Raw genomic sequence first — 25,099 nt, 5'->3', positions numbered from 1 at the left:
TCTCCCTTTCTGTCTCCCACCCCTACCACTTTTTTTTTTTTTTTTTTTAAAGACAGGGTCTTGCTCGGGTCACCCACGCTGGAGTGCACCAGCCTAATCATGGCTCACTGCAGCCTCAACCTGCCAGGCTTAAAAATCCTCTCACCTAAGCCTCCTGAGTAGCTGGAACTGAAGGCATGCACCATCATGCCTGGCTGATTTTTTATTTTTTATAGGGATGGGGTCTCACTAATTACGTTGCTCAGGCTAATCTCAGGCTCCTCCTGGGCTCAATTGATCCTCTTGACTCAGCCTCCCAAAGTGCTGGAATTACAGGTATGAGCCACTGTACCCAGCCTCTTGACACTTTTAGATTGCTGTGTCAGGGTGGTTTACTTATAATATTTGGAGTGAGAACCAGAAACAACAAGATAAATTATTAAGTACCTTTTATAGGATCTAGGAACCTAGCTATAAAGAGATAAAGTCCTTGCCACCAAGGTTTATATTTTGCTATGGAGAGGAGGGATGACAGACACTGGTTGACAAAATACTGTAGTGTTAGAGTAGTGAATGAACTTACTTCATGTAACCTACTTTCTACTATGCACATAAGATACAAATTTAGAGTATGCCAGGTAAGTGCTATGGAGAAAAATTAAGGCTCATTGACAACTGCTTGGGAGTGTGGCACTATTCTGATTATCATCTAAATTTCTTTTAGGAACTGGGTTTATATAGAAGTGAACAAAACAAAAATCCCTGTGCTTGTGGAGCTTTTATTTTGATGTGAAGGAGCAATTCAAATTTTAAACTTCCATTAAATGATGTTTTATTTCCTCATTATTTTTATTTTTATCTTGAGACAGAGTCTTGCTCTGTTGCCTATGCTAGAGTGCAGTGAGACAGAGTCTTGTTCTGTTGCCTATACTAGAGTGCAGTGAGACTGTCTTGCTCTTTTGCCTATTCTAGAGTGCCATGGCATGATCTTGCCTCACTGTAACCTCTGCCTCCTGGGTTCAGGTGATTCTCCTGCCTCACCCTCCCAAGTAACTGGGACCACACGTATGTGCCACCATTCCTGGGTAATTTTTGTTTTTAGTAGAGAAGGGATTTCACCATGTTGCCCAGGCTGGTTGTAAACTCCTGACCTCAAGTGATCTGCCCACCTTAGCCTCTCAAGTGCTGGGACTGTAGGTGTGAGCTACCATGCCTGGGCTTATTTCCTTTTTCTTTACTTTTTTTTTACTTTTGTGAGACGGAGTCTCGCTCTGTCATCCAGGCTGGAGTGTAGTGGCGCCATCTCCGCTCACTGCAGCCTCCGTCTCCTAGGTTCGAGTGATTCTCCTGCCTCAGCCTCCCGAGTAGCTGGGATTACAGGCACTCACCTCCATGCCTGGCTAATTTTTGTATTTTTAGTAGAGACAGGGTTTCACCATGTTAGGCTGGTCTTGAACTCCTAATCTCGTGATCCGCTTGCCTGGGCCTCCCAAAGTGCTGAGATTACAGCCACCGCACCCAGGTATTTCCTTATTTTAAATGAGCCCACCTGTATTGATATTTGTAAAATACTTATATTAGTGTTTGACAAATGAGGGAGCTTTAAATGTTTAATAATTTTAAAAATCTGGGGCCAGGCGTGGTGGCTCACGCCTGTAATCCCAACACTTTGGGAGGCCGAGGCAGGCAGATCATGAGGTCAGGAGTTTGAGCCCAGCCTGGCCAACATGGTAAAATCCCGTCTCTACTAAAAATACAAAATTTCCCTCCAAATACATGGTTAGGTACTAGGTTTAAAAAAAAAATTACCAAAAATTAGCTGGGCGTGGTTGTGTGTGTCTGCAATCCCAGCTATTCATTAGGCTGAGGCAGGAGAATCGCTTGAATTAGAGTCGGAGGTCACAGTGAGCTGAGATCACACCACTGTACTCCAGCCTGCTGACAGAATGAGACTCCGTCTCAAAAAAATTAGTTACGGAGGTTTAGGATAAGATACCCATTTAAGGCTGGGTATGGTGGTTCACACCTGTAATCATTCCAGACCAGCCCCGGAAACATAGTGAGGCCCCATCTCTACCAAAAAAAAGTACCCAACTCTCATGACACACCCACACCAGCAGTTGCCCTTTCAGTGTACCAAGTCCTAAAATTATCTTGTAGAGTTAATTATATTCATTATATTTCTTATTTCTTTTAAAACTTCTAAGACTTGTGATATTTAAGAATTAAGATTTAAGGTGTAAGGAAATTATTAGTGAGATTAGATGACTGGAACCCTACTTGCAAATGACATCAGCTTTTGAACATAGTTCCTTTCATGGACAAATCTGTGGTTCAGAATGTGCAGGCAGGTGGTGACATTACTACTACAGCTGTCTTCTAAAAGCCTGACCCATGGTGGTTTATGGGAAGAAATTTGGATCGTATTGCCTTTCACCCCAATGTTTAGAATCAGCATAAACTAATCAAAGCCAAAACGTTTTAAGTTAACTTTTGTTTTTGAGACAGCATCTCTTTCTGTCACCCAGGCTGGAGTGCGTGGCACAATCATAGCTCACTTGCAGCCTTGATCTCCCAGGCCGAAGTGATCCTCCTGTCTCAGCCTCCTGATAGCTGGTACTACTGGGACTGTCATGCCCTGCCAGTTACTTTTATTTTTGTTGAGACAGGGTCTCACTATGTTGCCCAGGCTGTTCTCAGACTCCTGGCGTCAAGCAATCCACCTGCCTCGGTCTTCCAAAGTGCTAGGATTACAGATGTGAGCCATTGAGCCTGGCCAGATTTTCAAAAAGAAAATATAGGCATGGCTCAGTGGCTCACATCTGTATTCATGCCACTTTGGGAGGCTGAGGGGGGAGGATTTCTTGAGGCCAGGAGTTCGAGATGTACCTGGGCAACATAATGAGACCCTATCTCTACTTTTCTTTTTCTTTTTCTTTTCTTTTTTTTTTTTTTTCAAAAAAGAAAGAATAGTTCTCTGCAGGACCCATTTCTTGTAGCTGCCTATAACTGAGTGTGGCTTCCTCACCCTCTGCCTTTTCAGTTTAGGGCGGTGGGTAGTTGGACATCTGGAGAATATTAGCTATGGAGAAAGAAACAAGATGAAATAACTGTAGTGTAGCAGAAATTAAATACAAAATATTACTCCCTTATTACATTTAGTGGGGAGAGTAAATAAAGGGATTCAGGAGATAGAAGGGGCAGTGATCTGGAGATTGGTTGTTATTTTATTTTCTAACTCCTCAGCAGATTCTGTAGGAGATGGAAAAACAAAAGCTAGAGAAATCTTTTTTGGTTACAGTGACCAAAAATGTCAGGAAGAAATTACTTCGAGCTGATCAGCAATCAGAGTAGTCTGTATTTGAGCCTGTAGTCTGCCATAGAGGAACTTGGAGTTTCCAGGTAATAATGCATCCTGATTGAGGGAACAAGCAGTGTTAGGAACTGGTGAAAATTCAGTTGGTCTAGGCAGGCAAGGACATGCAATCATGAAGGACCACATTGTTTTGGAAAATATTTGAATGAAGACATTACATTTATTAGCAAGAGACAACAAGGCAGCTTCGAACTTCCAGCGTTTTGTTCATTTAGATAATGGTACTCTTGAGGGCATAATTTATTGTCTTAGTCTTTTATTGTCTGTCATGCAGGTTGTGTGATGGAATGGCTTTCATATTATGTCTATCATGAATTTGCATGCTAATCAGAAACAGGTAAAACAACTCCCCCATGTATAGGTATGCATATTATTGGAGCCACATTAGATAAATGCCAGTACTTTAAAAAAAAAATCATAGGTAGCAGCACTTGGAGCCAAATTTGTTACTACCAAAAGTAGCCTGGACTTCATTTAAATCTGTTTCTGGATTCTATTGCCCCTACAATCTTATTGGCCATATTTACATAGAATCAAGTTAGTTCTTTTTTTTTTTTTTTTTGAGACAGAGTTTCACTCTTGTTTCCCAGGCTGGAGTGCAATGGAGCAATCTTGGCTCAACGCAGCCTCCGACTCCTGGGTTCAAGCAATTCTACTATCTCAGCCTCCCAAGTAGCTGAAATTACAGGCATGCACCACCATGCCTGGCTAATTTTGTATTTTTAGTAGAGATGGGATTTCTCCATGTTGGTCAGGCTGGTCCTGAACTCCTGACCTCGGGCAATCCACCCACCTCGGCCTCCCAAATGCTGAGGTTACAGGCATGAGCCACCCTGCCCAGCCTAACTTTTGCATTATTAGTAGAGACAGGGTTTCACCATGTTGGCCAGACTGGTCTCGAACTGCTGGCCTCAGGTGATCCACCCACCTCAGCCTTTCAACATGCTGGGATTACAGGTGTCAGCCACTGTGTCGGGCCAAGAAGTTGTTTTCTCTGAATTCTCATTTCAGGCCACCCCATTCTTTTATGCTTCCATCAAACAGCCACTTGTAAATTACTTGTAAATCATTCTTATAAATTACTTACCTTAGATTACTTTAGTCTGTAAATTTCATCTGGAAACGAAAATGTTCTTTAACTTTTTTTTCCTTCAATCTTTGGTAATACTATAAAGAAGGAAGATTGCCAGGCGCGGTGCAGTGGCTCATGCCTGTAATCCCAGCACTTTGGGAAGCTGAGGCAGGTAGATCATGAGGTTAGGAGTTCGAGACCATCCTGACCAACATGGTGAAACCCTGTCTCTAATAAAAATAACAAAAATTAGCCTGGTGTGGTGGCACGTGCCTGTAATCCCGGCTACTCAGGAGGCTGAGGCAGGAGAATCACTTGAACCTGGGAGTTGGAGGTTGCAGTAAGCCAAGATTGCGCCACTGCACTCCCACAGACAGAGTGAGACTCTATCTCAAAAAAAAAAAAATTAATTTTTTTTTTTGTTTTTTTAATAAAGGCAAACAGCTGAACAGATAAAGATGTCATATTCATATAGATTTGCAGAGTATAGATACTGCATATAATTTAAGAAACAAATTTTAGGCCAAGCATGGTGGGAGATGCCTGTAATCCCAGCACTCAGAAGGATCACTTGAGACTAGGAGTTAGTCAACTTTCTACAAAAATAAAAATGAAAATTAGCTGGGCATGGTGGCGTGAGCTTATAGTCCCAGCTACTTGGGAGACTGAGGTGGGAGAATTGCTTACCCCAGAGGTTGGGAATTATAATGAGCTATAATCATGCCACTGCACTCCAGCCTGGGCAACAGAGTGAGACTCTGTCTTTTTATAGAAAATTTAGAAGAAAAAGATTTTATCAAGAGTTCTATACTTGTGTAAAACAGACAGATGCTTCACAGAGGTAGTAACATTTGATATATCATAAGGATAAGTAGAATCTGCAGGTGTTTCTTAGGTTGTACCATCTAAGGAACCAGATAGAAAATGCCTCTCTGTGAACTTGGTATTTATTTCTAGGGCAGCATTAAGGAGTCAAATAGGAAAGGAAATGTGCCACTGTTAAGTTGCAGGGAAAAGGAAAAGCTTGAGGCAAATGCTGAAGATTCAAGGTGTATGGTACTTTCAGATTTTAAAAAATCAGGGGCCGGGCACGATGGCTCACGCCTGTAATCCCAGCAATTTGGGAGGCCTAGGCGGGCAGATCACGAGGTAAAGAGATCGAGACCATCTAGGCCAACATGGTGAAACCCCATCTCTACTAAAAAATACAAAAAATTAGCTGGGCGTGGTCACGCGCACCTGTAGTTCCAGCTACTTGGGAGGCTGAGGCAGGAGAATTGCTTGAACCAGGAAGGCGGAGGTTGCAGTGAGCCGAGATTGCACCACTGCACTCCAGCCTGGTGCCTGGCGACAGAGTGAGACTCTGTCTCAAAAAAAAAAAAGAAATCAGTACAGGAAATAAAAAGATACCATAGATAGGTAGTCAGATTTCACAAAGGCTTTGGTGTATGTACTGTGGGCTTGTGGTTTGTTTGTTTTGTTTTTTTGTTTGTTTTTAATAGAGGCAGGTGAAAACAGACGACAGGCAGACCTTTTGTCTACAGTGTACTGGTTTGAATTAAGACAGTCACAGTGGGTAGGAATACATGGGAAGGATTTTAGTGTATATGTGCTTAGAGGTAGAATTGAAGGACCCTTTGGTCTTGGCAGACAGAGATAGAAATCTGATATGAATCCTTTAATTGGGCAATAGCAATAGCAATTTTTTTTTTTTTTTTTTTTTTTTTGGAGACGGAGTTTTGCTCTTGTTCCCCAGGCTGGAGTGCAGTGGATTGATCTCCACTCACTGCAACCTCCGCCTCCCGGGTTCAAGCAATTCTCCTGTCTCCCCAGTAGCTGGGATTACAGGCGCTCACCACCACGCCTTGCTAATTTATGTGTTTTTAGTAGAGACAGGGTTTTACCATGTTGGCCAGGCTGGTCTTGAACTCCTGACCTCAGGTGTGATCCGCCTGCCTCAGTCTTCCAAAGTACGGGATTACAGGGGTGAGCCACCGTGCCCAGCCAGCTATAGCATCTTAAATTATTCTGAGTGCTTGCTGAATATTTCTTGCTTTTTTTTTTTTTTTTGGAGACTGAGTCTCACTCTGTTGCCCTTGCTGGAGTGCAGTGGTGCGATCTCGGCTCCCTGCAACCTCCACCTCCTGGGTTCAAGCGATTCTCCTGCCTCAGTCTCCTGAGTAGCTGGGATTACAGGTGCGCACCACGAGGCCCGGTTAATTTTTACATTTTTAGTAGAAACGGTTTCACCATATTGGTCAAGCTGGTCTTGAACTCTTGACCTCGTGATCTGCCCGCCTTAGCCTCCCAAAGTGCTGGTATTACAGGCATGAGCCACCATGTCCAGTCATGCTTGCTGAATGTTTCTAGTAGTGATGTTGACTTTAGGGATCCTATGTGTAATTCGGCAGAAGAGGAGGAAGGGTGGCTTCATACTTTATGTTTGGGATGTAAAGTTGACTGCAGTTTGAATTATTTAAAATATTTTTTAAACAGTTTGAAAGATTAATGAAAATTCATTTTTATAACTTTCATTATCATAAAATGGTTGACTTTTGAATAATAAATGCTGTTTTTCAATTTATTATTCTAGTATGATGGCTCCAAGTGAGCTTAACGTGAATATAGAAAAGAACTACTTTTTAAAGTACATGTGGGGCCTGACACAGTGGCTCACGCCTGTGATGCCAGCACTTCGGGAGGCCGAGGTGGGCAGATAACTTGAGGCCAGGAGTTCCAGACCAGCCTGGCCAACATGGTGAAACCCCATCTCGACTAAAAATAACAAAAATTAGCTGGGTATGGTGGCACACGCCTGTAGTCCCAGCTACTCGGGGCTAAGGCAGGAGAATTGATTGAACCAGGGAGGCAGAGGTTGCAGTGAACTGAGATTTCACCACTGCACTCCAGCCTAGGCAACAGAGTGAGACTTCATCTCAAAAAAGAAAAAAGTAATACATAGGGTTTGCAAAGTCAAATGACTTGAAGGGCCAAGCAGATAACTTAGAGCAGGTAGGTTTAAAACAGCAAGGAATGGTGTGGAGTCTGGACTTTTGCACGCTATATCTAAAGGATTCAGAATCAGAAGTTTTAAAAAATACTCTTACCATAAGTGTCCCTAAACAAAAAAGGACATTCCCAAAACATCCATTTTCTACTTTTTTTTTTTTTCCCAAGGCAGAGTTTTGCTCTTGTTGCCCAGGCTGGAGTGCAATGGTATGATCTTGGCTCACCACAACCTCTGACTCCCAGGTTCAAGTGATTCTCCTGCCTCAGCCTTCCAAGTAGCTGGGGTTAAAAACATGTGCCACCATGCTTGGCTAATTTTGTATTTTTAGTAGAGATGGGGTTTCGCCGTGTTGGTCAGGCTGATCTCGAACTCCTGACCTCAGGTGATCCACCCACCGGGGCCTCCCAAAGTGCTGGGATTACAGGTGTGAGCCCACGCCCAACCAAGTTTTCTGCTTTTTATATAAGCAAAATATAGGAATAATCATTCAAATGAGGCCCAGCATGGGGCTTACATTTATAATTCCAGCACTTTGGGAAGCCGAGCGGGGAGGATTGCTCGGCAACATGGCAAGACCGTGTCTCTCTTTTTTAATAGTCAGAAAAAATAAAATCATTTAAATGTTTGAACATGACAAAAGGGTTAGGTGGTTTATTAAGTTGAATTTGCCATATAGTATCATGTGTGACTTTTAGTGGATATGAATGGCAAACCTTGTTTAGCAGATAGAATTAAATGAAGATGATTAAAAGTATTTTTAAAACACCTTTGTTTCAAATATTTACGAAAGTATCCCTGTAAATGTGCCGTACCCAAGGCCCCTAAAACTTAATCTTGAAAATGTATTGTTATTAGCATACTTTATATAGTGGGTTTTTTGGGATTTGTTTGTTTTGGAGATAGGGTCTCACTGTGTTGCCTAGGCTGGAGTGCAGTGCCCTGATCACACCTCACTTGCAGCCTCAGCCTCCCTGGCTCAGGTGATTCTCCTGCTTCAGGTGATTCTCCTGCTTCAGCCTCCTGAGTAGCTGGGACCACAGGCACATGTCACCACACCCGGCTTTTTTTTTTTTTTTTTTTTTTTTTTGTATAGATGGGGTTTCACCATGTTGCCCAGGTTGTTCTCAAACTCCTGGCCTCAAGAAACCCTCCCGCCTTGGCCTCTCAAAGTGGTGGGATTACAGGTATGAGTCACCAGGCCCGGCTAGGCCATTGCGACCATAGCTCCCTGCAACCTCCACCTCCCAGGCTTCAGTGATCCTCCCACTTTAACTTTTCAATTAGCTGGAACTGTACTCTTGTGCCACAATGCCCAGCTGATTTTTGTATTTTTATTAGAGATGGGGTTTTGCCATGTTGCCCAGGCTGTTGTGTGTTTTCTAATACAAGCCAAGGATTTCCTTTAAAACTTGTCTTTGCGAATGAGGAAGTAAAATCAGAAAGGGAATAATAATGTCTTAAATTTTATTGCTCATTTTGTTTTCTTTCATTTCTTTCTCTTAGGTGGGAATGATGAACAATCCCAATCCTTATGGTTCACCATATACTCAGAATCCTGGACAGCAGATTGGAGCCAGTGGCCTTGGTCTCCAGATTCAAACAAAGACTGTACTATCAAATAACTTACCTCCATTTGCTATGGACAAAAAGACAGTTCCTGGTGGAGGAATGCCCAACATGGTGAGTACTAATTAATTACAGATTTGTTTTCATACTGGCATTTTGATAAAAGAATTGTGTTAAACTTTCACAGCTTCTAGTCTATACACTGAGATTTGTATACACTAGAATCCTAAATCGATAAGTAATAGATGATGCCTGTGAGTCAGAAGACTTGTGCTTCCTTTCCATTTCTCGTACTTTTTTTTTCCTTGTGGTTGTTGATCAGAGAACATGTTGATCCAAACAGTAGTAAGTGGACTGCTACAAGTTTTAGGGGCCTGCCATTCAACAGCTTGGTCTTTGAGCATTTTCATAGGATATAAAAGTGGAACCTTTCTTTTGGCAGAAGGACTCTCTGACAAAGGATCTGAACTCTCAGTGACTGTATCTACTGATACTATTTAATTCTACTAAACAAAAGTAAATTCCATCTCAAAGATGATGTATCGTTTTAAACAGTGATTTTTGTTACTATTTTTGTACAAACTACTAGTAGTAAATATGTCGTAGTCTGCATTCATCTTTGGAAAAAAATTGTCCTGTAATTTCCCTTTGAGATATTTTAGTTTTGTCCTTTCCTTTGTGTCATTATGTTCATGGACTGCCTGTATTTCAAATACTCTCCCAAGTACTAGAGCTATACAGGTGAATGGAACATGTTATCTCTGTCCTGTGAAATGTTCGTGTGTTTTTTTGTTTTTTTTTTTTGAGTCGGAGTCTTGCTCTGTCCCCCAGGCTAGAGTGCAGTGGCGCGATCCTGGCTCATTGCAACCTCTGCCTCCCGGGTTCAAGCAATTCTCCTGCCTCAGCCTCCCCAGTAGCTGGGACTACAGGCACGTGCCGCCATGCCCGGGTAATTTTTTGTATTTTTAGGAGAAACAGGGTTTCACCATGTTGCCCAAGCTGTGGAAGTCCTTAGCTCAGGCGATCCGCCCGCATGGGCCTCCCAAAGTGCTGGGATAACCGGTGTGAGTCACCTGCCCAGCCCCAATGTTCACTTTTCAGTTTAAAAAGCTAAATTTCTCCCAGAGCTTAGAAAAACTAATTTTTCAGCCACCTGAAAAACCCCTCTGCTCAGTCTCCCGAGAAGTTCTTCATTGCTCTTTAAAACCTAATTTGGGTACGCTTCTGACTACAGACACCTTCTCTCCTTTCCCTCTCCCACTGGAGTTTACTATGTCCTTCTCTCTGCTTTTGCTCTTTGTATATTATGCATAGTTACATCACTTAATAATACCTTTTTTTGTCTTACTAAATGGAGCTTCTTAAAGGTAGGAGCCATGGTTTATGAATTCCCTGTGGCAAAAAATGGAGTCTGGCTTATAGTATATCAACCATAAAGGTTTTAATTGAAAATATCCACATCTCTATTTATTAAGAGATAGCACATTATGACTCCTGCTGTTAAACATATTGTTATGTCTCTCAGGGCCAACAGCCAGCCTCGCAGGTCCAGCAGCCAGGCCTGGTGACTCCAGTTGCTCAAGGGATGGGTTCTGGAGCGCATACAGCTGATCCAGAGAAGCGCAAGCTCATCCAGCAGCAACTTGTTCTCCTTTTACATGCTCACAAGTGCCAGCGCCGAGAGCAAGCCAATGGGGAAGTGAGGCAGTGCAACCTTCCCCACTGTCGCACAATGAAGAATGTCCTAAACCACATGACACACTGTCAGTCAGGCAAGTCTTGCCAAGGTAAGTGGACCCACGGGGTTACTATACTTAGCAATTAATTTTTACAGTCAGGGAGAAGGAGGAAAATGTGACCAAGTCTATTTTGTGGTGATGGATATGTTTAGTAGCTTAATTGTGGTGTATATGGTATATATGTATGTACAAAGTCATTAAAATAGGCCAGGCCAGGTGTGGTGGCTCACACTTAAAATCCCAGCACTTTGATAGGCCAGATGGGGAGGATTTCTTGAGGCCACGAATTTGAGACCAGCCTGGACAACATAATGAGACCTCGCCAGGCATGGTGGTGCAACTGTAGTCCTAGCTGAGGACTAAGAAGACTGAGGAAGGAAGATTACTTGAGTCCAGGAAGTCAAGGCTGCAGTGGGCTATGATTGCACCACTGTACTCCAGCCTGGGTGACAGTGCGAGACCACGTCTTTTAAAAAAAAGTCTGGATGCAGTGGTTCATGCCTGCCATCCCAGCACTTTGAGAGACTGAGGCGGGCAGATCACTTGAGCTCAGGATTCAAGACTAGCCTGGGCAATATGGTGAAACCTCATCTCTACAAAAATTACAGAAGAAAATCAGCCAGATGTCTGGATGTGTGCCTGTAGTCCCAGCTACTTGGGAGACTGAGGTAGGAGGATGGCTTGAGCCCAGGAGGTTAGGGTTGCTGTGATTCAGCCTCATACCACTGCACTCCAGCCTGGGCAATAGCGTCAAACCCTATTTCAAAAAACAAAAACAAAAAAGTATACATAAATAAGTGTAATTTTTTTCTTTTTTTTTTTTTTAATATATGCAATTTTTAAAATACCATTTATACCTCAAAGCATTTTTAAAATTCCATTGTCTAAATGCATCATCACAGTTTACTAGGTAAAGGTCGTCTTGGCTGCATCCATTCTATGGCAATTATGGATAAAACTGCCATAATAAACAAAATTTTGAGACTCCTTTGCTAATAGTGTCTGACATTATTTTAGAAAATGATAAAAAACACAGTATCATTTTTGTGAGCAAATATCTAAGAATATGGGAAGAGAAGAAATTTAAAAGGTCTTCCCTTGTGCTGATCCTCATAGACTTTGAGTTTTATTTGCCCCAGCATAGCATACTTTAAATGTTATTGAGGGTTTGCTAACTGTCATGTAGGCAAGTGTTCAATTTAATACAATTTACTATAGTCATTTTTAGCCAATCTAATGCAGTTTTTGTGGAGTCATTAAAAAGTGTTCTTATAAGTCTGTGTGTCATAACATTGGTTTAGAGTACATTTGCTTAGACTAAAGTAGATTGTATAGCATGATGGTGAAAAATGAGGGCCCTAGAGCCAGACTGCTTGAGGTTGAATCTCTCTTTGAGTACTCTGTGACATTGTGCAAATTGCTTACCCATTCTTTTGTTTTCTTGAGTATAAATTCTGAGTATTAATAGGAGCTATACCTTATAGGGCTGTTATGAACATGAAATAAGTTAATGCAATTATAGTACTTACTAAGTGATCAACAGGTTAGCTATTATTAATGTAAAAGCATAACCTGCTCTTACAAAAAAAATTTTCTTCTCTTTAGTGGCACACTGTGCATCTTCTCGACAAATCATTTCACACTGGAAGAATTGTACAAGACATGATTGTCCTGTGTGTCTCCCCCTCAAAAATGCTGGTGATAAGAGAAATCAACAGCGTAAGTGATGAAGTCTTTGAAGGTTTATAAGAAAAGTTTTTAAACTCTCACCAGTGCCATTTATAGTACTTCTTGATTATGTGAGGGACCTGTGGTGTTATACTGTATTGAAAAAGTGTTTTCTTTCTCCTTTTAATTTTTCTGTATCCCTCATATTAGTGCATAGAATTGAACTGCTTAGGGAGTTTGAAGCTACAGTGAGCTATGGTTATGCTACTGCACTCCAGCCTGGGTGATGGAGTGAGACCTTGCCTCAATTTAAAAAAAAGAAAGACCAGTGCACTAGCTCACACCTGTCATCCAAACAATTTTGGAGGCCAAGGCAAGAGGATTGCTTGAGACCAGGAGTTCAGCCTAGGCAACTTAGCAAGACCTTGTATCTTCCAAAAAATTTAAAAATTAACTATGTGTTGTGTATGCCTGGGTGAGATGAGAGGATTGCTTGAACTCGGGAGTTGGAGATTTCAGTGAGCTATGATTGTGCCACAGCAGTCCAGCCTGGGTGACACAGTAATACCCTGTTTCAAAAAAAAAGAATTGAACTGCTTAACATCTAAAATAACATCCAAGAACTCTCAATATTCATTCTTTTTTTTTTTTTTTTTGAGACAGAGTCTTGCTCTTTCACCAGGCTAGAGTGCAGTAGCATGATCTCGGCTCACTGCCACCTCCGTCTCCCAGATTCAAGTGATTCCCCTGCCTCAGCCTCCTGAGTAGCTGGGGCTATAGGTGCACACCACAGCACCTGGCTAATTTTTTGTATTTTAGTAGAGACGGGGTTCCACCATGGCCAGGATGGTTCTCGATCTCCTGACCTCATGATCCGCCTGCCTTGGCCTCCCAAAGTGCTAGGATTACAGGCGTGAGCAACTGCGTGCCGCCTCAATAGTCATTCTTTAGACAAACAGCAAATAGGTAAATTTATGTTCCACTTTGAACATACGAATTCAAAGAATGTTGCTTTGGCATTGGGCAAGTTACTCTTTTATATTTGTGATCTAAACATTCCAGTACTTGGAAATTATTTAAAAGGAAAAAATTGGGGATTATTTTTATAATATTGGGATAAAGAAGAACTTTTTTTTTTTTTAAGAGAAAAGACAAGTAAAAACTAGCTACCACATCTCTGTAGCAATAAAACTTTAAACTTTTAGGGTTAAAGGACAAATTTGGGAAGTATATGTACAGCATATGAAAATGGAATTACATTTTATAACAAAATTGGGAATAGGAAATAGACAATTCATCAGAGGCGAGAGGAGAGAGGGGGACTCCCATATAACTCCCTATTAAATTAAGAAGAGAAATAGGTACTATTTCTCTTTTGTGGTGTTGGCAGAAATGATGCTGCCAGGTGTTGGCAGTTGAATGGCTCTAAAGCATTCATACAGTGTTGGTCGGAACATTAATAAAGCCCTTTGGGAAGGCTATTTGGCATTCAGAATCCAAAGCCTTTTATACCAGTGGTCCACTTTTACCAATCAGTTCTGCAACTAAAAATTTCTTCAAGGAAATAATGGAAGATTCATGTACTAAGATGTTTCATAATCACATAACAATGTTGTGTGTGTGTGTGTGTTTTTTTAGTTTACTCAGACATGTTAGTCTTCTTTTCTCACCAACGTTAATGTAATACTATGTCTTTTTTTTTTTTTTGTAGCAATTTTGACTGGAGCACCTGTTGGACTTGGAAATCCTAGCTCTCTAGGGGTGGGTCAACAGTCTACCTCCAACCTAAGTACTGTTGGTCAGATTGATCCCAGCTCTATAGAAAGAGCCTATGCAGCTCTTGGACTACCCTATCAAGTAAATCAGATGCCAACACAACCCCAGGTGCAAGCAAAGAACCAGCAGAATCAGCAGTCTGGGCAGTCTCCCCAAGGCATGCGGCCCATAAGCAACATGAGTAAGTTTGTGTCATCCTAATAACATGGTTTTGGTTGTGTTGGTAAATGACATCTATAAATGGAGGGTTGTTAGCTTCTTCTTACTTTTTCTGCTACATTATTAATTTTTTAAAGTAATTTTTTTTTTTTTTTTTGAGACTGAGTCTCACTGTGTCACCCAGGCTGGAGTGCAGTGGCACAATCTCAGCTCACTGCAACCTCTGCCTTCGCTGTTCAAGCAATTCTCCTGTCTGAACCTCCCAAGTAGCTGGGATTACAGGCGCCCGCCACTATGCCTAGCTAATTTTTTTTTTTTTTTTTTTTTGTATTTTTAATAGAGATGGGGTTTCACCATATTGGCCAGGCTGGTCTCGAGCTCCTGACCTCAAGTGATCCTCCTGCCTCTACCTCCCAAATTGCTGGGATTACAGGCGTGAGCCACTGTGCCCAGCCTGAAGTAATTTTTTAAAGATTACAGTTTAAAAGGTCTCTTACAATTCATCATAAGAGGTCACCGCCATTGGTTTGTATCTTCGTTGATCCTTTTTTTGCATTATATGAGTTTAGATTTTCAGAAATGAGATCCCATATATTATTACACAACAACTTCCTTTAATACTGTGTAGACATCTTTCATAGTCAGTACCTCATGTATCGTTTTAAATGGTTGTATAGTATGTCATTCTATGTAACAGTCTTGGCTTTTGTTTTTTGTTAGTTTTTAAGATAGATTCTTGCTCTGTCACCAGGCTGGAGTGCAGTGGCACAATCTCGGCTCACTGCAACTTCCACCTGTCGGGTTCAAGCGATTTTCCTGCCTCAGCTTCCTAAGTAGCTGAGACTGCTGTAACCAGCTAACTCTCTCTCTCTCTCTCTCTCTCTCTCTCTCTCTCTCTCTCTCTCTCTCTCTCTCTGACTCTCACCGTAGTAGCCACCGTGCCCAGCTAATTTTTGTGTTTTTAGTAGAGATGCGGTTTCACTATGTTGCCTCCAACTCCTGACCTGTTGATCCACCTGCCTCTGCCTCCCAAAAGGCTGGGATTACAGGCGTGAGCCATCACACCCTGCCTAATGATCTTTTACAGATGGACATTGAGATCTCCAATTATTTAGCTTTTTTAAACTGTACAGTAGAAATTGTTGTGTTTTCACTTGAGGCATTTTGCTTGAAATGTATAGAAATGAGTGTAGTTGTTGGTAATGATTATTTCCATGTGTTTGGCAGGAGGAATAGTATGCCTTTTCAAATAGGTGTTTTTTGTTTTTTTGGGTTTTTTTCTTGAGGTAGAGCTTCACTCTTGTTGCACAGGCTAGAGTGCAGTGGTGCAATCTCGGCTCACTGCAACCTCTGCCTCCTGGGTTCAGGCAATTCTCCTGCCTCAGCCTCCCAAGTAGCTTGGGTTTACAGGCATGAGCCACCACGCCCGGCTAATTTTTGTATTTTTAGTAGAGACGGGGTTTCACCATGTTAGCCAGGCTGGTCTTGAACTCCTGACCTCGGCCTGCCTCGGCCTCCCAAAGTACTGGGATTACAGGCGTGAGCTACCGGGCTTGGCTCAAATAGTTTTTTTTATGACTTGTTTGCCTCACTTCTTGTTGTATGACTGAGAGAGAAGAGGGAGAAGTGTTCTAATATCCTAATTTGGGAATATATGTATGTTTCTCTGATTGCGTATGATAAAAATGGGAGATTTGTTCTAATATCTTAATTTTGGGATACGTATGTTTCTCTAATTGCATATGATAAAATCAGACAGCTTTGTTCTGTGTCTTACCGTTCTGCTGTCAAGCAGTTCAAATATCTAAGTTACTTTGTTTGAGTAGTTTAGACATCCAGCATTGTAAAGATGGGGTCTTGTCCAGGCTGGTCTTGAACTCCTGGATTCAACTACTTCTCCTCCCAAAGTGCTTTGATTATAGGCATGAGCCTCTGCACCTGGCCTAAGGTTTTTTTTTCCTTGAGACGGAGTCTCACTGTGTCATCCAGGCTGGAGTGCAGTGGAACAGTCTTGGCTTACTGCAGCTTCCACCTCCCAGGTTCAAGCAGTTCTTCTTGCCTCAGCCTCCCGAGTAGCTTGGATTGCAGGTGCCAGCCACCATGCCCAGCTAATTTATTTATTATTATTATTATTTTTTGTAGAGACAGGGTTTTGCCATATTGGCCAGGCTGGTCTTGAACTCCTGACCTCCGGTGATCCACAGGCCCCTGCCTCCCAAAGTGCTGGGATTACAGGCTTGAACCACCACGCCCGGCCCTGCTATGACTATTTTAGATAGTCATGCTAATGCTTATTACCAGACCATTTCTACTTTAATATTACTTATATTCTTCATTCCTGCCCTGTTGTTATTGTTTATTACTTGGTCCATTTATTTCATTCCTTTTTTTTTCTTTTCTTTTCTGATTCGATTCTTGAAAGCAGCATTTTCAAAGAGGATGTTTTTCTTGATTTTTACCTAATCGGGGACTTAACTAAGTTTTCTTAGATAAATTTTGGATAACTAGAAACGTGTGTGTGTGTGTGAGAGAGAGAGAGAGAGAGAGAGAGACTGACTGAGACTGACTGACTGGGTCTTGCTTTGTCACCCAGGCTGGAATGCAGTAGCGTGATCTTGGCTTACTGCTACCTCTGCCTCCTTGTCTCAAGCGATTCTCCCACCTCATTATCCCAAGTAGCTGGGACCACACATGTGCACCACCACACCTAGCTAATTTTTGTATGTTTTATAGAGACAGGATTTCGTCATGTTGCCCAGGCTGGTCTTGAACTCCTGAGCTCAAGTGATACACCTGCCTCGTCCTCCCAAAGTAGTTTGTGTTTTTCATTACTTCCGTGACAATCAGTGATAACTTGTTAAATAATTATTGAGTGACCAGTTTTTAAGCAGGACTAAGAAATGGAATGAGGAGCTATCCTGTCTTTTCAGGCCTCCTTTAATCTCTTCTGTATTGAAAGTACATGTACAGGGGTAATGGAAAGTTGGACCTGGAGATGATCATATTTTCCCCTCTTGTTTTATATCTTTTGTCTTGGAATTAGCATTGCTTTTTTTCTCTCCCATTCCGTGTTATGCAGAATGAACCTTGCCTTCTTCCTTAATTTTTAGGATGTTGACCTTAGGTTGTTGTTTTCCCCTGGCCTAAAATTTTATTATTGTAATTGGGTAGTTCCGTTTTATTTTTCAAACTTCTATGTGTAGTTCCTATTATAGCTCTTTTCCTTTCCTTCTATTATCTACCTATGTACTTTTTATATATGCAGAATTATTTGAATGATAGTTTTGGGGGATTTACTTTTCCCCATTTCTTGGTTGTCTTTTTATTTTAGAATTAGGTTTAAGATTATTCAAGTTTCCTTTTTTTTTTTAAATTTTTTCAGTTAATAATACCTTTGTAGTAATAATTGTCTTTGTGAACAAGAACCTCTAGAATAGACCTGGAGACTTTGGAGAGAATGTGTTGCTGTGTTTTTATGTATCAGCAGACGTCACTAAGATAAGCAAATTCATGTACAGTGTAATCAGTCTTTCATTTCATTGCAGTAAACAAATTTATGTTAGATATAATTTATCTACAAATGTGATTTTCACACAAGAGTTTTACAGTAACACATACATAATTAATGACGTCACAGTTCTAGTTGGAAAAGACCACTTGTCACAGTTCTAGTTGGAAAAGACCACTTGTAACAGCTAAATTTCAGAGAACTAGCATGATAATATAAGAAGGAAAATTTTGTCCAGGCACAGTAACTCATGCCTGTAATCCTGTCACATGGGAGGCCAAGGCGAGGGGATTATTTCAACCCAGGAGTTTCAGGATGCTGTTGTCATCGTGTACCTACATTCCAACCTGGGTGACAGAGTGAGACTTTGTCTCAAAAGCAAAGCAATGAAGGAAAGAAAGTTCATCCTAAGCATTTAGGGAGCATGATGAATGAAGGCAGCAGCATTTCTCTTCATTAAAAATGATTTATATATTGAGCCAATTATTTTCATTTTAGTGGGAAGTTTTGTTTTTAACTAAAAATAACTTGGGGGATGTATTAATAGAACTGTATCAAAAGTCTTTTAACTACATGAAAATTTGGTTTGATATGAGTGTTGCCGTTGGTTTAGTGATTTTTTTAACGTTGAACAACATGGGTTTGAATGTGTTTAGTTTTTCTTTTTTGTTTGTTTTTTTTGTTTGGTTTATCTCTCCAGTCACTTAAGATGTTTTTAGTGTTTAAAGCAATAGAATATACAGCCAGGCCTGGTGGCTTATGCCCGTAATCCCAACACACTGGGAGGCCAAGACAGAAGGATTGCTTGAGCATAGGCGTTTGAGACCAGCCTGGGCAACATAGTGAGTAGCCCCATTTCTATTTATTTTTTGAAATGGAGTCTCACTCTGTCAGTGCAATGGCATGGTCTCGGCTCACTGCACCCTCTACCTTTCAGGTTCAGGCGATTCTCCTGCCTCAGCCTCCTGTGTAGCTGGGACCACAGGCACGTGCCACCACACCCAGCTAATTTTTGTATTTTTAGGAGAGACAGGGAGTCACTGTGTTGGCCAGGCTTGTCTCGAACTCCTGACCTTGTGATCTGCCCTACTCAGCCTCCCAAAGGGCTGGGATTACAGGCGTGAACAACTGTGCCCAGCCTCCATCTCTATCTCTTTTTTTTTTTGAGACAGTCTTGTTCTGTCACCCAGGCTCAAGTGCAGTGGGCACAGTCTTGGCTCACTGCAACCCCACCTCCTGCATTCAAGTGATTTTCCTGCCTCAGCCTCCTGAGTAGCTGGGATTACAGGTGCCTGCCACCACACCCAGCTAATTTTTGTATTTTTAGTAGAGATGGGGTTTCACCTGGTTGGTCAGGCTGGTCTCAAACTTCTGACCTCATGAACCACCCACCTCGGCCTCCCAAAGTGCTGGGATTGTAGGCGTGAGCCACCAAGCCCAGCCTCATCTCTATTTTTAAAAAGAAAGAAATTGGATATTCATTAAAGGTGTTAATTGAAGAAGTAATGTATGCACATTAGAGCTATTCAAGCCATTTTGAAGGAGTGTTGGAATATTCGATAAAATGTTTTTGTTTCACCTGCATACTGCTTTGTGTCTCTCTCTCTCTCTCTCTAAAGATCACTGTACTTAGGTTCCTATAGCCCTACATGCATTTTTGTTGCTTATGGAAGCATCTGCATGTATAGTTCAATTCTCTAAGCAATTTTGGATTGAGGATTCTTTGTTCCTTCTATACATATGTAACTGTAAGACATCAAAAGTGGAAATTCTAAGAATATATGCATGAATGTTTTTACTTGCCAGATAGCTCTTCCGAGAGATTATCAGTTTATACATCTGTGCATTTTGGTTGAAAATGTATATTTCCACACATCACTCTCAACACTTGGGTTTAGAAAACCAACTTCTGAAAGCTTTGAGAATTTCATACATGAAAATATGTTTTAAGTTTAACTGTAAGTGTTGTGCACATTTGCATTTTTTTAAAAAGGTTACTATATTTCATTTTCTATAATTTACTATTGGGTGGTTCATCTTTTTCTTACCTGTTTGTAAGGGTACTTCAGATCAGCCTTCATATTCCCAATTGTTTATTGTATGTGCTGCTAATATTTTTTCTGATTTGTCATTTGTTTGTTGACTTTATGGTGTTTATTGTATGGTGGCTGTTGGATTTATTTCTGTCTTTTGTTATTTCATTTTGTCTTAGGTGCTAGTCCTATGGGAGTAAATGGAGGTGTAGGAGTTCAAACGCCGAGTCTTCTTTCTGACTCAATGTTGCATTCAGCTATAAATTCTCAAAAGTAAGTCTTATCATGGTTTATACCCTGGCTCACATTACAAATACTGGTTAACAACTCCTTGTTTGAGTTTGTAACTTAGTTTCCATGGTTTGTGGATGTCTTTGAATATAGACAGATGTTTAAGTCCATTCTTTCTTCTTTCTACAGTCTTATTCGAAATTGTATTGATTATCTAGTGTAGCCTAGACCTTCCCTAATACAGCAGGATGTTGCAAGGTTACAGCTCTATTAGAATGAGTTTGCCTTATCCTGATGTTAAGAATTAGTCCACCAGCCTGGGCAATATGTCAAGACCTCTTCTTTACAAGAAAATACTAAAAAGTTAGCTAGTTGTGGTGGTGTGCACCTGTACTCCCAGCTACTGAGGAGGCTGAGTTGGGAGAAGCACTTGAGCTTGGGAGGTCGAGGCTGTGGTGAGTGGTGATTACACCACTGCACCCTAGTCTGAGTGACAGCGAGACTCTGTCTGAAAAAAAAATAATTTTTTTCTTTAAAAAAACGAATTAGTCCATCATCCAAAGGATTCCCTGAGGTGAGCTGTGTTAAAATGGCAGCTTAGTCTAATAACACAAGACTTAGAAAACTGAAGTCTGGACCAGGCATGGCAGCTCACCTGTAATCCCAGCACTTTGGGAGGCTGAGGCGGGTAGATCGCTTGACCTTAGGAGTTCAAGACCAGCTGGACAACATGGCGAAACCTTGTCTCTGCTAAAAATACAAAAATTTGCCAGGTGTGGTGGCACGCACCTCTAATCCCAGCTACTCAGGATGCTGAGGCAGGAGAATCACTTGAACCCAGGAGGTAGAGGTTGCAGTTAGCCAAGATCACGCCACTGCACTCCTGCCTGAGCAACAGGATGAGTCTCAAAAAAAAAACAATAATAATACAAAAAATGGCCAGGCGCAGTGGCTCCCGCCTGTAATCCCAGCATTTTGGGAGGCTAAGGCAGGTGGATTACTTGAGGTGAGAAGTTTGAGACCAGCCTAGCCAACATGGTCAAACACCGGCTCTACTATAATCTCAGCAACTCGGGAGGCTGAGGCAGGAGAATTGCTTGAATCCAGGAGGTGGAAGTTGCAGTGAGCTGAAATTGCCCTACTATACTCCAGACTGCACGACAGAGCAAGACTCCCATCTCAAAAACAAAATACAAAAAATTAGCTGGGCATGGTGATGCATGCCCATAATCCAAGCCACTTGGGAGGCTAAGGCACAAGAATTGCCTGAACCTGGGAGGCAGAGGTTGCAGTGAGCTGAGATTGCAACACTACACTCCAGCCTGGGCAACAGAACAAGACTGTGTCTCAAAAAAAAAAAAAAAGCGTAACAAAACCCAGAAAATTAAGTCTTATGTTATCTTGTGTTAGGACCTCATTCTGCCCTCCAAACAAAGAAATACAACTTTCCCTCATACCGGTATGAACATGCACACTTTAAAATCAGTCTAGTCACATAGTTCTCCCTGCCCATCTCCTTAATGCAAATAAACATGATATAGTGTATTGGTCCCATTACAATAATCAGTCAGCTTGAATTAAATGAAGTCTTCTTTCTCCTACCCTTCTTCACTAAAACTATTTGGTGACCCCTTTTTGAAGCCCAATGATGAGTGAAAATGCCAGCGTGGCCTCCCTGGGTCCTATGCCAACAGCAGCTCAACCATCCACTACTGGAATTCGAAAACAGTGGCATGAAGATATTACTCAGGATCTTCGAAATCATCTTGTTCACAAACTGTAAGTAAGATTGTGGACATGTCTCATTCATAGATGTCATGCTAACATGCTTTCAATCTCCCGGGCATTTAACCACCAAAGGAGTATTAGCAGTTTTTCTGTAGCCTGGCCAATGATGTTAATACTTCTACTCTTGTGGAATTCTTGCTGCTGCTGCTTTTTTCCTTCTCAACCTTTCTCACCATCTATAATCTTTCAGCTTTAATAGTGTGTGAACTGTTCTATCTAGTGCCATTAATTAACATATTAATTAAAAATTTGTTTTTAGTCATTACCTTTGCAAAACTTATAAGAAAAACTAGGCCTCAGCTCATTAAAATACTGTGGTGGTAACATCCTTTTCTGTTACTCCTTGTAGAGGTTTTTTTTGAGACAGAGTCTCACTCTGTTGCGTAGGCTGGAGTGCCATGGCTCAATTCCAGCTCACTGCAGACTCTGCCTCCCGGATTCCAGCGATTGTCCTGCCTCAGCCTTTCGAGTAGCTGGGACTACAGGCATGCTCCACCACACCTGGCTAATTTTTGTATTTTCAGTAGAGATGGGATTTCACCATGTTGGCCAGGCTGGTCACAAACTCCTGACCTCAAGTGACCCGCCCACCTCGGCCTCCCAAAGTGCTAGAACTACAGGTGTGAGCCACTGCGCCCAGCCTAGTAGAGCTTTTATTATGTTTAAAAGTTGAATCTGATACGGTCGTCTCTATGGTCTTCTCGTCCTCCAGGTGTGCACGTGGCAGTTTATTTTTTGAGAAGTTGGTATATTTCATGTACTGTCCCCTCACAAACTCCCATCTTAATCTAAAAAGTTCTTGTCAGATGAAGGAAGGGGAGGCATATAGAGCAAGGAAATGAAATGTGCTGAGCATCATAAAAAGGTTGAGCTTGGACCTCACCGATTACAGAGTTTACCTTTCAAACACCATGCTGCGTTTTTTTCTTGGAGAAGTCTTTTCATTTCAGTTCCACTTAGTAGCAGGGTATTCTTGACTGTATCCATATTTTTTAATTGATTGGGGAATTATTTATCATCATGTTTTAATTTGTTTTTGTGTTATGTCAGATTACCAATTATATGTGTTTCATTTAGGAATTCTTTTTTTTTCTTCTCCCAGAAACCCATGCTTGCTAATAATTTGGGATTTTTTTTTTTTTTTTTGGAAACAGTCTTGCTCTGTTGCCCAGGCTGGAGGGCAGTGACGCGATCTTGGCTCACTGCAACCTCCGTCCTCTAGGTTCAAGTGATTCTCTTGTCTCAGCCTCCCAAGTAGCTGGGGTTACAGGTGTGTGCCACCTTGCCCGGCTAATTTTTGTATTTTTAGTAGAGATGGGGTTTTGCCATGTTGGCCAGGCTGGTCTCGAACTCTTGGCCTAAGGTGATTCACCTGCCTTGCCTCTCAAATTGCTGAGCCACTTTCACCAGCTAGGAATTTTCTTTTTTTTTTTTGAGACGGAGTCCTGCTTTTGTGGCCCAGGCTGGAGTGCAGTGGTACGATCTCGGCTCACTGCAACGTCCGCCTCCTGGATTCAAGAGATTCTCTTGCCACAGCCTCCTGAGTATCTGGGACTACAGGTGCCTGTCACCATGTCCAGCTAGTTTTTTGTATTTTTTTTTTTTTTTTTTTTTTTTTTTGAGACGGAGTTTCGCTCTTGTTACCCAGGCTGGAGTGCAATGGCGCCATCTGGGCTCACCGCAACCTCCGCCTCCTGGGTTCAGGCAATTCTCCTGCCTCAGCCTCCTGAGTAGCTGGGATTACAGGCATGCGCCACCATGCCCGGCTAATTTTTTGTATTTTTAGTAGAGACGGGGTTTCACCACGTTGACCAGGATGGTCTCGATCTCTTGACCTCGTGATCCACCCGCCTCGGCCTCCCAAAGTGCTGGGATTACAGGCGTGAGCCACCGCGCCTGGCAGTTTTTTGTATTTTTAATAGAGACGGGGGTTCACCGTGCTAGCCAGAATGGGCTTGATCTTCTGACCTTGTGATCTGCCCGCCTCGGCCTCCCAGAGTGCTGGGATTACAGGTATGAAAAACTGCACCCAGCCCAGAAATTCTTAAATGGTAGCACTGAGTAATGGAATTTGACAAGGAAAGAACTCCATCCACAAGTGGAATGAAATGATTGCTTTAATAAGGAATAACTAGTCTCTTATTTTGTGACAAACTACTCATGTACTTTTATTTAGTGGGCAGAAATGATTATTTGGGATTGATCATTTGACTTTACATTAAAAGTTTATTATATATGCTTAAGTTTTCTACCAACTCGGTATTCTTCTGAACTTCCATTTATATTTTCTTGATCTGGTTCCTTCAAGTTCTATGACTATGAGATGTACAAATAAAATTAGTGCCTAAAGATCACATTTATCAATCATAAGAAATACTAATGCAAAACATTTTGTTAGGGAATTGCTAGAAAGTGAAAAACTGAATCTAGCAGAATCATTATGCATTTCTGCTCCCTCCACTTCAGGTTTTTGGCTTTTTATTTGTTTTTTATAAGCCTTTATCAGATCACTTCAAGTTTTTGATGTTTTAACATTTTGGAGTGGTTGGTTATTAAGTTTTATTTCAATAAGATGAATAATAAACTTAGAAGAGTAGAAGGAACTCTGAAGGCTTTTGCTGCTTGATACTATGACAAGGTTCATTTTCCTCACTTTGTTTAGTATGTAGCTCAAAGTAATATTTTGCTTTATGTCTAGAGTAACAGGGACCAAAGAGTATTTTTTGTGGAGTCATTTTCTGTATTGTGATCAGAAATATAGACCGAAATTCTTTTATTTGTCACTAAAGGACAATTTGATTTCACTAAGTATTATATTTGAATATGTCTCACCTTGCCATTATTTTTTCTTTTCCTCTATGTGTTCAGTGTATAAAAATCAGGGGGAAAAAAAACCTCATTAAAAGCTGATATGATATTACAGTGGTGGGATTTTCTTTTTCCAGCGTCCAAGCCATATTTCCTACACCGGATCCTGCTGCATTAAAAGACAGACGAATGGAAAACCTAGTTGCATATGCTCGGAAAGTCGAAGGGGACATGTATGAATCTGCAAACAATCGAGTGAGCGTCTGGTTTTTTTTGTTTTGTTTTTTTCTATTAATAGCCAAGATTGGGCCTGTTGTGGTTATTTGTTCCTGTTTGTTTGTTTTTTGTTTTGAGACGGAGTTTCGGTCTTCTTGCCTAGGCTGGAG

General features: G+C 41.4%; 1 protein-coding gene across 2 annotated transcripts in view; it reads left to right on the top strand.

Moving 5' to 3' along the window:
* Window positions 1–25,099, top strand: part of EP300 (E1A binding protein p300) — an 85,275-nt gene that overhangs the window by 27,015 nt on the left and 33,161 nt on the right. For both annotated transcript variants that reach the window (XM_021668720.2, XM_064368117.1), the window contains exons 3-9: window positions 8,941–9,117; window positions 10,529–10,790; window positions 12,348–12,461; window positions 14,122–14,367; window positions 20,066–20,159; window positions 21,759–21,896; window positions 24,851–24,968. In XM_021668720.2, the coding sequence (XP_021524395.2) occupies window positions 8,941–9,117; window positions 10,529–10,790; window positions 12,348–12,461; window positions 14,122–14,367; window positions 20,066–20,159; window positions 21,759–21,896; window positions 24,851–24,968 (1,149 nt within the window). The remainder of the gene's footprint in view (window positions 1–8,940; window positions 9,118–10,528; window positions 10,791–12,347; window positions 12,462–14,121; window positions 14,368–20,065; window positions 20,160–21,758; window positions 21,897–24,850; window positions 24,969–25,099) is intronic.

This window comes from Aotus nancymaae, unplaced genomic scaffold (assembly GCF_030222135.1).
Source record: "Aotus nancymaae isolate 86718 unplaced genomic scaffold, 86718_ANA_hifiasm-v0.15.2.pri h1tg000076l, whole genome shotgun sequence".
Classification (NCBI taxonomy): Eukaryota; Metazoa; Chordata; class Mammalia; order Primates; family Aotidae; genus Aotus; species Aotus nancymaae.
The sequence above is the reverse complement of the archived record's forward strand: the minus strand, read 5'-3'. Positions and strand labels throughout refer to the sequence as shown.